A 15164-nucleotide genomic window follows, 5' to 3' on the forward strand; every position below is an offset into this window, starting at 1 on the left:
CAGGAGAGCACAAAGAATTCTCTAGAAGGAAAATGTCCATCAGTCCATCCCCTTTCATCACATCCGCTTCTAAGCACCTATCTAGTCTCACCAGTCTGATTGCATAAATCAGGCCCCCATCAACTCAAGTCTTGTGATATGGGATGGGTGGCAGTGAGCCTGCAACTTATGATGGCGCCCTGAGAAATGCCTTAGAATCAGCAGAACATTTGGTGGTGGGATCTATGTGACTGCTGCAACTACCAGGACAGCTTGGAATTATCTATGCCTGATATTCTAACCTTACAAATTAAAAAAAAAAAAAAAATCATTGCTCCATTTAAGAAATAAATATCTTAAATGATGTTTGGAATTTAAGTTAAATATTAATTATTGTGATCATCATGAACACAAAATTTTAATATTAAAACCAAATCAAAGCAAAGATAATTTTGAATAGGTTTTTCCAATCTATACTCCCTGTCCTAGAGATTTTTATTATCTTTCTCCTTATCCCTCCCTGCTCCCATCATGGCTATCCTCAGTTCAGAATCCTTGGTCCCTACCCAGGAAAAAAATGACAGAAAGTTCCTAAGTTGTTACAGTCCAAAACATCCAGTGTGGGGATTTTGTAGGAGCTGGAAGAATGGAGATATCCTTCAAAACAAGGGAAAGGTACAGCAGGACAACAGCACCTACACTCAAGACAATCCAGAGCCTGTTTAATCCTTTTGCAGAAGTTCTTGCTTGGTTACACCAATTTACTTCATTTCAACATTTAAAAAACATCTTTGAGGAGGTTAAATTCCCTTGCCTAGTAAGAATAAAAACCAAATCAAATTTACACATTCCTAAAGCACAGGAAATGATGGAAACAATTTTGAGTACTTGACGTGGCACTCCATCTATGCATTCTTTAAGCATTTTTTGGATGTCTTTTAGTATCAGGCACTGTTCAAGGCACTGGAGATATAAAAATGAAGAAGTAGTCCAGTGGGGAAGCATCTACCACAATTTGACAAGTTCTGCAACAAAATTATGCATAGGAAGTCAAAGAAGCTTTGAGTAGGGAGGTGACAAATAATTGAGTGATATTGAAAGACAAGTAGTGTCTGTCAGGTGAAAGGATAGGCAATGGCCTTGTGGGTGGATAGAAATGCAGAAGTCAGGCATGGAGAATTTAGTGCATGTCAGGCACAGGTTTTAATACGTAGGACTGAAAAAGGTATAGGAGCGTAAGGAAAAATTAAACACTTTGGAATAAGCAAAAGAGACTACTGGATATGTTTTCAGTGGTGATTCTCTGTACCTATAGAGAGATACATCATTGTCTTTGTGAGGCTCTTTTACAACTCTATAGAGAGTAAAGTTAACTTGTAGCAAACTTACAGCAATGCAAATAATTCTTATCTATAGACACCATTAGCTTTAGTCTCATGAGTATGAGTATAATTCATAACCTTCTACTCATAACCTTATGAGTATAAGTTAAGTTATACTCAAGTAACAGCAATGGCTATGGAGGAGAGAGTTTGCATGGAGATATATATAAAGATAGACTTGACACTGGAGACATCAGATTCTTTAATAATAAGTGTGGCTAATTAACTGAAACAAATATACAGTTCTTAAGTATTAGGGATTTACCTGCTGTAGGTCTGTTAGTAGTTTTCTCAAAACGCTTCGCGTCATGCGTGGCCCAGAATCATAACCTCCCCTGCTATTTTCCGCGTAGAGCTGAAAAAGAGCTAGACATGTAGGAGGAAAAATCTTTAAATTGAATACTTGCAATGTATCTTTGAAGAGTACTTGCTTTGAAGTAGCAGTCTCTTTGTGGCTATGAAAGGAAAGAGAAGGAAAGTTATGTTCTTGATTATTGGCTCACTATTTTGAAGGCCTCCAAAACTATGTTTTTGTGTGTGTGTGTGTGTGTTTTTGTTTTTGAGACGGAGTTTCACTCCTGTTGCCCAGGTTAGAGTGCAATGGCACGATCTCAGCTCACCGCAACCTCTGCCTCCCGGGTTCAAGTGATTCTCCTGCCTCAGCCTCCAGAGTAGCTGGGATTACAGGCGTGCGCCACCATGCCCAGCTAATTTTTTGTATTTTTAGTAGAGACAGGGTTTCACCATGTTGGTCAGGCTGGTCTCAAACTCCCAAGCTCGGGTGATCGCCTGCCTCGACTTCCCAAAGTGCTGGGATTACAGGCACGAGCCACTGCGCCCAGTCACTATCGATTTTGTAATAGCCATAATTTGATAACTAATGGAAATCCATTCACATTTCAACCTCTTGATCGTTCAGTGAATCTAGGATGAAGATCATGAGGTTGGTAAACAGAAATGTGAGAATCCTCCCAGGCTTCAAACCAACAATGATTATGGGTGTCTAGGTAATCCCTAAAGAAATAAATATCAAGAACAACTAAGTAATTAGGAAGTGTAAATTTTGAAAAATTCCAAATTCCTCAAATGGTAAATATTTTTCTTCAATAAACACACAAGTCATGCTGAGTACATGCTGAAGAAGAAGGCCTTGTGGTGGGGATACAGAATACCAGGTTGGGGATTTGGGGCTCACTGCACTTTAGAACACCCGTAGTCCTCCGCATGTTACCTCGGTATTTTGTAAGAGGGCTGTCTCCTGAGAGGGTTATTAGGGCAGCGGCCGCAGGCATAAGCTGGAGAGAATCTGTTCCTGTGCTGCACGGTGACAAACAGAGACAAGAATGGGGGGCCAGGGTTACCTTTGGTGTCATGGATGATAAAAACTATAACTATTAATAGGCATTTTTGACATGGTGCTCTAAGTTCTAGCTTTTTGTGGCCTCTTATCCTATACCTAGAATTTAGCAGAACAGAGCATGGAATTAACGTATTTCGCCAGTCATTTATTTGTTCCTGCATTCACTCCAAAATATGTATTGGATGCCTCCTCTGTGCTAAGCACCGTACCAGGCACCAGGGATGCAGGGATAAACCCTGTCTTCATGGAGCAGGTAGCATCACTTCCTCAGGCCTCAGTTGCCTGGAAACCAAGCAACAGAGACAAGGAAGGACCAAAAGGCAGGCAAAGGAGCAAATATTTATGCAAAAAAAAAAAAAAAAAATCTAGTTCACAGGCCCTCACTCAGAGCCTAATCATCCTTACCCATTTGCTATCTAGTTTACAAACCTACTAAACAATTAATCAAAGGCAGGGGAATTGTTAGAGACACACACAGATAATAGAAATGACAGTCAAAAGCTTAATGTTTAAGGAAGCTGAAATGAAAAAATAACTTGAGAATGTGTATGTATATTGTTTTGGCAGTTAAAAAAATTAAAAAAAAAAAAAAAAGCTAGAAAAGGAAATAACCGTAAGGAATTTGCCCAGTGGTTAAAATGGTGCTTGCTTCTGGGAGGCAGGCTGATGGGTAATAATGTATTTCTTCTTCTTTACTTTTTTCCTCTATTTTCCAAATGTTTTGAATTCACTATGATTTTTGAAAAGTTTATTCTAAAGGATGAAGTCTACTGAGTCAAGGATACATAAGGTAAACCAAATTGAGGAGGGGGCAGAGGAATTGAAACCTTACAGCTCACAAAACACACTCACCCCTACCACACACTAGCAGAACTATTGACTTCAGAGTATATGTAATCAGCCCTTTGACATGGTCTACACTGGTTTATAAGTTACTCATCCATGCGCAGTATTTTCATCCTTATTCTAGCTGAATAAAAAATTGATAATAGTTTACAAAGAAATGAGCAAAGAAGCTAGCAGTAACAAGAATCAAGTGTCGCTTCTCACATGTATGTATAGAAGTGTAAACGCTCTAGCAAAAGGTGTGTATGCTTCTCTAGAGTAGGAATGAATTTGTATGAAGGAAAGAATAATGTGAAATTCTCCCCCTCTTGTTGCTATCCATGAGTCATTTATATTCATAAAACCGATGGGCATTTACTCCTTTGTTCTACTCCTGAGGAATAAATTAGTGAAAAACAAAGAAGGCTTCTTATATACCAAACCTCAAGCAAATATCAGCCAGCACCAAATGGTAAATGACCACTGGCAGCTAAACATTGCCTTTGAGGTCACAGCGCGACGTCCACACCCTTACCTGTTGCACATTGTCGTGAGAAGGCTCAGAGTGAGTTCGGGAGCTCTGGGATGCACCTGCCCTGGGTTTTCCTCCCTGGCCTTCTGAAACAGCTCTTGGAGTGCCTGAGAAAGCTGCTGCACAGAAAGGGAGTGCTTGCGAGCTTCCCAGAAACTTGGATGCAGTAGGACCTGCTGAATCAGGGAGCTGTCAATCAAGTCCACTGTAGGAAGCAAATGAAGAATTGAGCCTTATTTTCTGATGGGAACAAAAGGCTTCAAATGAAGTAAATGTCATTTAGTGTTTTATAATTAAGAACTTTTTATGGTCGTTATTTTCTTTTAAGGGGAATGAAATATGACTACATTTGGACATATATTCCTTGTGCATAATTCAGGCGTTACTATTCTACCGATTGATTTGATTTTGGAAAAGTGCATCTGTTAGTAAAGCATAGTTGTAACATTATTACAGTACGGTTTCAAGGATGTTGTTTTATAGAAAGAAGTTAAAAAGGGAAGTGAGAAACGAAAAATACGCTTTCCAAGAAAGTTATGACACTGTGATGAAAAGTTGGGGAAAACATTTTTATACTCTTCATTAAGTGGATTGAATAAATTTACCTTTCCTGTTCAAATATAGTTTTTCTTGTCTGCAGCCCAGCTTCAGAAGCAATATGGTGTGTTAAAAAGCAATTGCCATAGTTAAATAAAAAACAGTGATCTTTATAAAAGAGCAGTTACTCTTCTATAAAAATCTTTAGGCTAAAGAGTCTGAGAATTCCGCAACTCAGTAATATCACTTTTAACAATCTTGGTTCCATCAGTATTATTATCTAGAGAAGGCACTTAATAAAACTAGAGCAGCTTACCAAAAATAATGGTTTATTTCTTACACTGAATATTTTTTAACCACCTTCTCCTAAAATTTTTACAAGGCAATGAATAGAAACAAGAATGTAATAGAGCTAACCCCATAGCTTCTTGCAGAGAGAGGATGACAGATAAAATTAATAAACAGCCACTTGCGCCATCTGAGAGGTGGGGATGTCAACAGCGCCAAGAGCTCCTGGCATTTAAAACGCTTCAGCCTGTGAAACCATAAAACCCTGGGTTTCTCTCTACTTCGTAAATCAACCTCAGATAAGAAATCTAGCAAGTATAATAAAAATTTTTATTTGTTCTCTGATATTGCTTTTAAGGGGAGAGTCTAAGGAACAGAGGAGCAAGTTTCAGAATGTGACTTAAATAAAAACCCGGCTGCAGGTGGTGAAGGCTGTAAACTCTTTTATCATTAAAACCTGTCACCTGAGCCAGGCATTCTGAACACAGGCCGATTTCATCTCCTGCTGAGAGTTCTATATTACACCAAACCAGATAATAGTGGTGTCCATTAATCTCACCACAAGATTTATACAGCGATGTGTTCCAGATCTTCCTGTTTGGAGCTCATGTTATGCTTTATCTTGGTGTTTGGGATTTTCTGTTTTTAAATTTTTGTTTGGATATCTTTTTACTAGGTAACATTTTTCAACCACTGATTTTGTGTATTGTTAATATTTCCCATGAGTATTATTTATATTCACTGTTTCTGATGCCAGAGATAACAAAATGTTGAAAACTGTGCATCCTCAAATTACACTGTGGTACATACTCAGGCGTTCATGATGGGGACATGTGAACAATTGCTGCTAACTTTCTCTGAGAGAGAAATTCTCCAGGAAAATAGCATAATTGGGGGTAAATGTTTAGCCTTTTATTGGTTCCTGGAATAATAAATAATAGTTATGAGTTTCTTTATCTAGAGCAGTAATCTACATAAAACTGTTTTTAAAACCAAAAATTTCTTCTTCAAAGGAACCTGATACAGAAACATGGTATGAGGCCAGGCGCGGTAGCTGATGCCTATAATTCCAGCACTTTGGGAGGCCAACATGGGCAGATCAGTTGAGCTCAGGAGTTCAAGACCAGCCTGGGCAACATGGCAAAACACCTGTCTCTACTAAAAATACAAAAAATTAGCAGGGTGTGGTAGCGCACGCCTGTGGTCCCAGCTACTTGGGAGGTTGAGGTGGGAGGATGGCTTTAGCCTGGAAGGCAGAGGTTGCAGTGAACTGAGATCTCGCCACTGCACTCCAGCGTGGGTGACAGAGTGAGACCCCCCCCCAACTTACACACACACACACAAGGAAACATAGTATAGAAAATAGAGAAGGATGGAGCTGTTTCTGTTGAGGATATGGTCTCCAAATCTTCCCACCTTGCTTGCAACTCCTCTTCCCACCTGGCTAACTCTTTCGTACCCTACGCCACATTCACATGTACTTTGTGAAGCCCAATTTGAAAACCACTGCCCTATGTAACTTTTTAGGGAGGAGGAAAAATATTTTAAAATGTCAGCCTTCAGTAGAAATGTCACATATATAACATAACTCAGGTCTGATATGATAAATTTCAGAAATCATTTTACATGAAGTGATTTTTCTTTCATGCAGTGAGAAATCAATAACTTTAGATAGGCTGAATGCCTGGTGTTTTTCATAGCTTGGACCCAGTTTATTTTCCACCTTGGAAAATTTTCACAGGATGCATGTTTTTACTATATTTTACCTTATTTTGCCTAGATAACAGTATGAGAAAAGAAAAGAAAACCATACATTCAATCAGATATAAATTTAATGCAAAAGGGACAGTTCTCAGGGAATTCTCGAGATAATTTTAAAATTCACGGTCCAGGGGTTATTTATTCATTTGTACCTACTTTTGCATGTTCATATACAGATTACAGGTACAACTTGAAAACGCAAATCTTATGTGGTAGATGGAATTTTACATTTTTATGCTTAAATCTAAAAGTACAGATTTGGGGGGAAACTACCTTTTTTTTGTCATTTTATTTTGTGTCCATATTGGTATCCTGAAAAGGAAACCAAAAACATTTTCTAGAAGAAGCCAAGTGGAGAAAATATTTAAAAAATTAAAAATCCTCATCTACATTCATTTTCTATCGCTCATCAGCAAAACTACACATGAGTTGCAAGCACGCGATGTTTTCCCATCCCTCCACCTTCTCTGTTGCGAATGGGCTGAATGCACAAATCCAGACTTCCGGAATCCAGCAGTCCACGGCATGGGGGAAGTGTTTGTTTTCTCTATGAATTTTACATCACATATCAAGCTCAGATTATTTCAAATATTTCAGGAGAGCCTATACTTACACTGGCACAGAGTTTGCACTGATCGTAATTTGAAGGCTGTTCTGTAAATGGAATTCTCAATACTATTAAGAGCATCTGTAAAGAAAACATAAAGTATTATGAATAAAGTACTGTCTCATTATATAAATCCCACATCCTGGAAGGAAATCCTAGAGATCAGATAAGCTTACTTTATTTTGCAGGTGAGGAAATTAAGGTTTAGAGCTCTTTTTTCTTTCTGTAAACAAATAATAATAGACTTACATTATTCTAGGGCTACGGGTGAACCTAGTTCACCTTCTCAGTCCACCAAAAAGTGGGGAATACTCCATCAATCTGTCCACTTTTTATATAAAAAGTCAATGGCCTTTGAAACAAACAGGATAAAAAAACTACATGTAAAATATAAATTCAAGTTTGCAAATAGATTCTAGTTATACGTGGACACATGTATTTATGCATAAATGAAAAAGACCCCAAACCTATCCATCTACTCATGCATTTAGCCAATATTTATTGAGCCCTTACTATATGGCCCTGGCATGATTCTAGGCCCTTGAAATAGAGCATTCAACTAGACAGATAAAGATGGCCACCCTTGTGGAGCTTAACTTCTAGTACCATCCATCAAACTGTTAACAGTGGACATCTCTGAGTGCTTGAATTATTAGTGTTCATGGTTATTTTCTCTCTACTCAGTATTACCTAAATTCTCTATAAAAAGTATATGCTATTTTTATAATAAGAAAAAGAATTGTTAATATACCTTCTTTTGAGAGTTACCACCACCGATAGCAGTACAACAAGAGCGAGCATTCCCGAGCCCTGCTAGGCACTGAGTGTGTTTGACCATTTCACAGTGTAGAGGAGGGGAGAGAGCTCTGGAGCCAGCTATACTTAGTTCTGTTCCTTCATTTTTCTTAAAATGAGTTACTTTTGATCTTCAGTTTCGTCATCAGATGAATGGGAATTACAGTACATTCCTCAAAGGGTATTTGCACATTTTAAATAAGAAAATATAGGCAATATACTTCCTAAATTGTTTCTCTTACCTTTCTTAAGGACCCACAATTTTAAATTTTTTCCATTGCTCCAAATTTGATTGTTACTTAATTTAAGAGATTATAACAACATCACAACAGAGCTTTCTGTTGCTTGACTGAAATGATCAGTCTTCATATCTAGAAAAAATAACTGTAGAATAGATCTCCCTATTTAGTCATATTATCTTTAATGTTATTCAATAAAGCTATATAAGATCATACACATTAATAGCTTAGTTTGTTTCAGGCAGTTAAAATGGCCTGTTCTAACTGATTATTGTATAAACCAGTGGACCTTAAAGTACAGTTCCTGGACCAGCAGCAGCAGCAGCATCGCCTGGGAACTTGGGAGAAAAACAATTTCTAACAAAAATCTAAGAAGTCTCTGACACCAGAATCTAGGGGTGAGAATCTAGGGGACAACCTGTGTCTTAGCAGGCCCTGGGGGTAAATCTGATGCAAACGAAAGTTTGAAAACTACTGGTATAAAGGAAATTTATTGCTTCTGCTTTTCATGACTAGTTTGATTATTGAAGGTCTTTGTGACAGCGGTTTCAGTGGAGTCATGGGGGTCAAAATCCAATTGCAGAGGATTGAGCACTGAGTGTAAGGTGAGGAGAAAACATACAACCAGACAACTTTTTCAAGATCTTATAATGTGAAGGGAAGACAAGAGAGCCACAGCTAGAACAACACATCAAATCGAAACTGGTTTTCAAAGGCAGGAGAAATTCCAGAATGTATGTATAGGTCAGGGAGGAGGAGCCAGGAGAGACAGAGTGGGGCTGAGGACTCAGGAAGTAGGGAATCCAGGTAGTATATGATGTAGCAAAGTCCCTTTCAGAGGGCACATGATCCCCTAGTCACCCAGCATCCATTTTTCTTTCTCCAGGTGAACCACCTCCCCTAATCTGAGTCCATGAAATTCTAGTAGTGTCAACTGCAACTCTCCCACTTCCACAGGGGCACGTGGCCCAGGTCCAGCCCATCGGTGAGAGCACCATCGCACTCCCCAGAGGTGGGTACACACCAAAGTCAGGCAAGGAATGTTCCAATGAATCTGGGTTCAAGGACTCTTGGTTCAAGTTATCAGGGAAGCAGACTTTTTTTTTTCTGGACTGGAATTTGGAATTGTAGATTGGAGCAGCAATCACTCTCTTGTCAGGTTGTGTAAAAATGTGAAAGTTAGCCTTTAGGAAGTGGGTCTGGTGTTGGCTTACCTGGGCTCCTCGTTCATTTTCCATGTTGCACTGTAGCACAGCTTGCCGTGTTTTCTCATTTTCATTGAGAATGAAATCAACACACAAGGGTGAGCAGAGATGAACTTAGAGATGGAGAAAAATTGCTTCCTGGTGACAGTCTCCCAGCCCAGGAAAGCTAGTCCTTCCTTTGGTTATTTAATTTATTTTCATTTGTTTTAATTAACAAATAAATACTGTATATATTAATCATGCACAGTATGTTTCAAAATATGTATATCTCGTGGAATGGCTACATCAAGCTAATTAACATATATATTATGTCACATATTTATTTTTTGTGGTAAGACTATTTAAAATCTATTCTCTTAGCAATTTTCAACAATATAATACATTGTTATTAACTATAGTCACCATGCTGCACAGTAGATCTCTTGATTGGGTTATTAACTTTATGAGGTAACAGCCTCTTTGAGGTAAGTTTAATGCCACAATCGCTGAAGTATTGCTAACTGCTCCCATCGCTGCAGTAGAGAGAGGGCGGAAAACGCACAGGTGAAGGAATTAGCTTTGGTAAGAAGCCACCTCTCATTGCCTGACAGGACTTATAAAAGGAGATGATGGGCTGGGGAAATGGCCATGTCTGAGAGCTTCTGTTTTCTTTGTAAAGTTAGGGGCATGTTCACACACTTAGAGTTAGGAGGAGGTGGTGGGGTGGAAAACTTGAGGAATAGTGAAGATTTGCACGGTTACAGTGAAGGGTGAAAGAGGAAATCAGTCAAAAACTTTGGAAAGAACTGCCAAGCAGCCGTGCATCTCCAGTATTTCCGGTGATAACGAATTCCAATTAGAGTTTACACCCAGAAATGCTCATACTGAGGCAAGGATTTCACACACAAGCAAGCTCTGAGGCCAAGACTTACTTGTATAATTGTGATGCCCAGAGGAAGAAGTCCTGAGGAAAATGAAACTACTTTCAAATGTAATGTCAGCTGATTAACATAAAACTCAGGCAATAAGGTGTTAGCAGGGTGTGCTGGGGAGTTTTGTGACTAGAAACACAGCCTAGAAGCAAACTGAAAGAGAGAGAGAGAGACAAAGAGAGAGAGAGACAGACAGACAGGCAAAGAAAGAGAGTAAGACAGAAGACAGACACAGTGAGTCTCCAGCCTTGGAATAGGCCCTGAGCAAAAATGAAACAAGGAACTGCTTGGTGTATTTCTTTGATTCAAACATACGTGGCAAGGTAATTTGTGGTGACATTCATTTTTGTCTTGTTCTTGCAGCAAGGGGAGAATTTAAAGAATGGAAAGGCAATGTTTCTGTGTTCATCCTGTAAGTCTAAGCTGTTTTCACTCCTCTGGGAGATCTAACAATGTCTCTGTGTTTAAGGGCCACTGTTTTTGTTTTTTTGTTTTTTTTTTTTTGAGACGGAGTCTCTCTTTGTCGCCCAGGCTGGAGTGCAGGTGCACGATCTCGGCTTGCTGCAAGCTCCGCCTCCTAGGTTCATGCCATTCTCCTGCCTCAGCCTCCTGAGTAGTTGGGACTACAGGTGTACACTGCCATGCCCGGCTAATTTTTTTTTTTTTTTTTTTTTTTTGTATTTTTAGTAGAGATGGGGTTTCACCATGTTAGCCAGGATGGTCTCAATCTCCTGACCTCATGATCTGCCGGCCTCAGCCTCCCAAAGTGCTGGGATTACAGCCATGAGCCACCACATAAGGGCCACTCTTAAAGTCACCTCCACTCAGGCCTTCATATGAGAAGATGGATAGGCCCATGAAAAAATTAATCTGGAATTTTCCTGGAGGTGGAAGAGAGCCTGAGGCCTGGACAAGAAGTTGGGAAATGTCTGACTAAGATTGGGTTTAGGAGGTGTCTCCAGGGCTGCCCTTCCTAGCAGACCCCTGAGTGGAGGCATGGCTGCATGGTGTAGCCAGGGAGGCCAGCCACAGGCATGACGAGGACTTCTGTGTCCAGTCTTGATATGGAGTCCCATGTCTTCAAGTGGAATACAAAGCCAACGGCAGAGAGCATCACAAGTGGTGGTCACAGTGGACTTCAATCAGGGCCTTGACCAAGGTTTAAGGTAGCAGCCTTAGAGCTTTCTGTTTGTCTCCCAGGGATAGTTCCCTCCCAAACTTAACTCAGCCTAAATTTCATATCAAGGTACAGTGACTTGATTTTGATTTAGGAAATGATGTGTCTTGCCCTTGAGTGTTGTGGGTAAAGTCCTGGCTGTTACACGTAAGATACTGAGTGCCAGGCGCTGTGTGGAGCCACAAAGGGGATTACAGTGCTGAACCAGGCCAGAGCCGTCTCAAAGTAGTGAGAGCATGCCACAGGCCTCTCTCTGAACGTGTATTGATCCAACAGTCAGCATATGATCATGAATTAAAGACCCCTACCTCAGGTGAAGCGGGCTGTGCCTAAACATTGTCGCCCAAACAAGAGAGGTGGTTTAAAATCCCTCTACATGTTTTCCTTTCTTTTTCAAGAGGTGCAAACATATTAAAAAAAAAAAAAACAAAAAACACTACAATTTTTTGCTGTAAATCTTTTGTTATTCACCATTTCCTTAGGCTTTAAAAATGCTTAGTTTTCAAATAAGACAACAATGTTAGAGAATGGGAGATGTCAGAAACTCCTCTGTCCTATGTCTGGAGAAAAAAAACAAATTGAGAGTAGGCATAATAGGGTGGAAATAATTTACAACAGTGTAATGCCCAACATTTCTTTCCTCTGGAAACTGGCCAGTGTTTGTGCCCTGGTTCCTCTTAGATGCACCAAGCAGATACAGAGAATCAGCAGACAAGGGGCTCTGCAAGTTCCCAGATGCTGCTCTCGGTGGAGGAGCGACTCTGTAGCTGCTCTACCATCTGGCCATCACTCTCCTGTCAAGTTATGCTTTGCAGCGTCATCTGATGAAGTTATGCAGCATAACACAGCAAGCTGTGATACAGTGCAACATGGGAAATGAATGAGGAGGCCAGGTAAGCCAACACCAGACCCACTTCCTAAAGGCTAACTTACATTTTTTTTTGATAATGCAAAAAGCAAAAACAAAAAAAAACAAACTAAAGAAAGGAAGAAATTACCAAATGTATCATGCCCAAAGCTATGAACAAAGTAGTTTTAGATGCTTAAAGAAATAGTAACACAAGCTACATTTCTTGTTCATGGAAGCAATATGATTGGGAAATATCTTTTGACCGGGATTCTTGTTTTTGCTTAGCTCCATCAGTATATTTATTTTCCACAGACACTAAGGTGGATGTAATACAATTCTTTCAAATGTCCATCATCTACTTTGATGATCCAAAATACATGCTTTAGACCAGTGGTCCTCAGAGTGTGGTCCCAAGTCAGCAGCATCAGGTCACCTGGGAAACTGTTAGAAATGCACATTCCTGAACTCTTCCCCAGACCCACAGAATCACAAACTTTGCAGCATATTAACAAACCTTTCAGGTGATTCTGATGCATGCTAATTTTGAGACACACTGCCTTAGAAAAAGAAAATTGAGAGTTGAATGGATTACCTACTGCTTTGTGTAAAGCGTATTAATATGAGAGCCCAAATTTGGAAAACCCAAAGGTATTGGAATTATTTATAATGTTGTTTTAGATGAACAACTAGGGATTATACAGAATTTCATATAAAACAAGTAAGATAACAATGTAGATTTTGGTTAGGGGAGTAAGGCTGCAAATAGATCTAGCAATAGAAATGCCACAGATCAGTTCTTGGCATTCAGCGAAGTTAGAAGAAAGGGGAACTAGTTTCTCCATATCCACTTATAAAATTTTCATATAGTGACAACCGTGAGGCCTTTCTCCCAACTTGAACCACACAGTACTGTGAACTTGCCCATGACATTAAAATATATACGATAAGTTCATTTTAATAGTAAACTATGAATATACATAAAACTAAGGCAATAGTTGGTGTGTATTTGAACAGCAATTCAAATGTAATTATGTTGACATCAAGTCTTTTGTTAGATTATTTTTGGTGCTTTCGAGACAATAGACCAAATATTCTTCAGTACATGGTGGATTTCTGTTTAGAAGAAAGAGAAAACCACTTTAATCAAATAACAGTTTCTTTTCAGCCAGAAATTTGCCAAATGTTTACTCTTCTTCAAATCAGAGGTCTGAAAATATAACATCTGTGCCTAATTTTTCTGTTTACAAACTATGCCCATAAACTTGACAATAATACTCACCTTGTTTATCTGGATCCATTTCACAAATTTCCTGGAATGACAGATGGCAGGTGGGTTCCTGTAACTAGAAATGAACCAGTATTTTAAGCAGAAGGTTTTGCAGCAGAGGAATGAGGCCAGGGGAACAAAAAGGCAACTAAACAAATCATTTTACCTGTGGAAAGTGACTGCAAGGTGTTCAAGGAGACTGAAATATCTTGGGAGGAAAAAACAAGGAGAAACATAGAAGTAGAGGCTCTCGATACTGGCCACGCTTCTCAGAAAACTGAGAACAGCTCCTGAAACTAATACCATGATGACTTAGAGCCTTTGAGGCATTATAATTTTAAGAGTGGACTGTATTCTTACTTTAAGATGATATCAATTTACTTGAACTTTAAGAACAAAATTTGAAACTCTCAATTCTTAAATTTCTAATAACACTATGCTAAATAATTCTACATATTAAATTTCTAACAAAAGCTATCAATTTGTCACATATGTGCATATATATATACACATTATGTATATGTATACATAGGATTCTGTTAATAATTTTTAAAAGAGTGGTCAATTAGCTACCTTTGTTAATTGTTTCATGTTGCAACTATTGTTCAAACAACACACACACGAAAGATTTGTGGAAAATGTGTATTTTGAAAAAACTAGGCAAGGATTTCAAAATTTTTTTTGTACCAAAATAAACTCACACTAGCATGTTGAAGCATGTCTGAACAGGATTTAGTCTGAAGCACTAAGAAGGATAAGGTTACCAGTTTGAAAATAGCTCTTAGAGCAACATGAATTCTGCTAAAATGGAAGCAAGAACAAACGTCAAATTTATGGTGAAGCTTGGGTGGTAAAATAGTGAAATAATTGATGCTTTACAAAAAGTTTATGGGGACAATGCCGCATGGGGACAATGCCCCAAATAAATCAGTAGTTTACACCATGGAATACTATGCAGCCATATAAAGGAACAAGATCATGTCCTTTGCAGGGACATGGCTGGAGCTGGAAGCCATTATCCTCAGCATACTAATACAGGAACAGAAAACCAAAGACTGCATGTTTTCACTTATAAGTGGGAGCTGAACAATGAGAACACATGGACACAGGGAGGGGAACAACACACACTGGGGCCTGTTGGAGGTACAGGAAGAGGGAGAGCATCAGGATAAATAGCTAATGCATATAGGGCTTAATACCCAAGTGTTGGGCTGATAGGTGCAGCAAATCACCATGGCACACATTTACCTGTGTACCAAACCTGCACCCCCTACACATGTATACCAGTACTTAAAATAAAATTAAATTTAAAAAAAAGAAAAGACAAAAGAAATCAGTAGTTCACCGAGAGATAACTCATTTTGAGAAGGGATGAGATGATGTGGAAAATGAAACCCACAGCAACAGACCATCCACATCAATTTGCAAGAAAAGAATGAAGTTTTTCTT

At 39.0% G+C, this 15164-nt stretch overlaps 1 protein-coding gene across 1 annotated transcript in view; it reads right to left on the reverse strand.

The window, feature by feature from the left end:
• DYTN (dystrotelin) overlaps nucleotides 1-13863 on the reverse strand; it is a 67738-nt gene extending 53875 nt beyond the window's left edge. The window contains exons 1-5 of the mRNA XM_025404464.1: nucleotides 13728-13863; nucleotides 7278-7352; nucleotides 4082-4283; nucleotides 2593-2678; nucleotides 1627-1727 (exon numbers count right to left, since the gene is read on the reverse strand). Of these exons, the coding sequence (XP_025260249.1) occupies nucleotides 1627-1727; nucleotides 2593-2678; nucleotides 4082-4283; nucleotides 7278-7352; nucleotides 13728-13746 (483 nt within the window). The 5' untranslated portion in view covers nucleotides 13747-13863. The remainder of the gene's footprint in view (nucleotides 1-1626; nucleotides 1728-2592; nucleotides 2679-4081; nucleotides 4284-7277; nucleotides 7353-13727) is intronic.
• Nucleotides 13864-15164: the final 1301 nt, after the last annotated feature.

The sequence above is a fragment of the Theropithecus gelada genome, chromosome 12, assembly GCF_003255815.1.
Source record: "Theropithecus gelada isolate Dixy chromosome 12, Tgel_1.0, whole genome shotgun sequence".
Taxonomy (NCBI): Eukaryota; Metazoa; Chordata; class Mammalia; order Primates; family Cercopithecidae; genus Theropithecus; species Theropithecus gelada.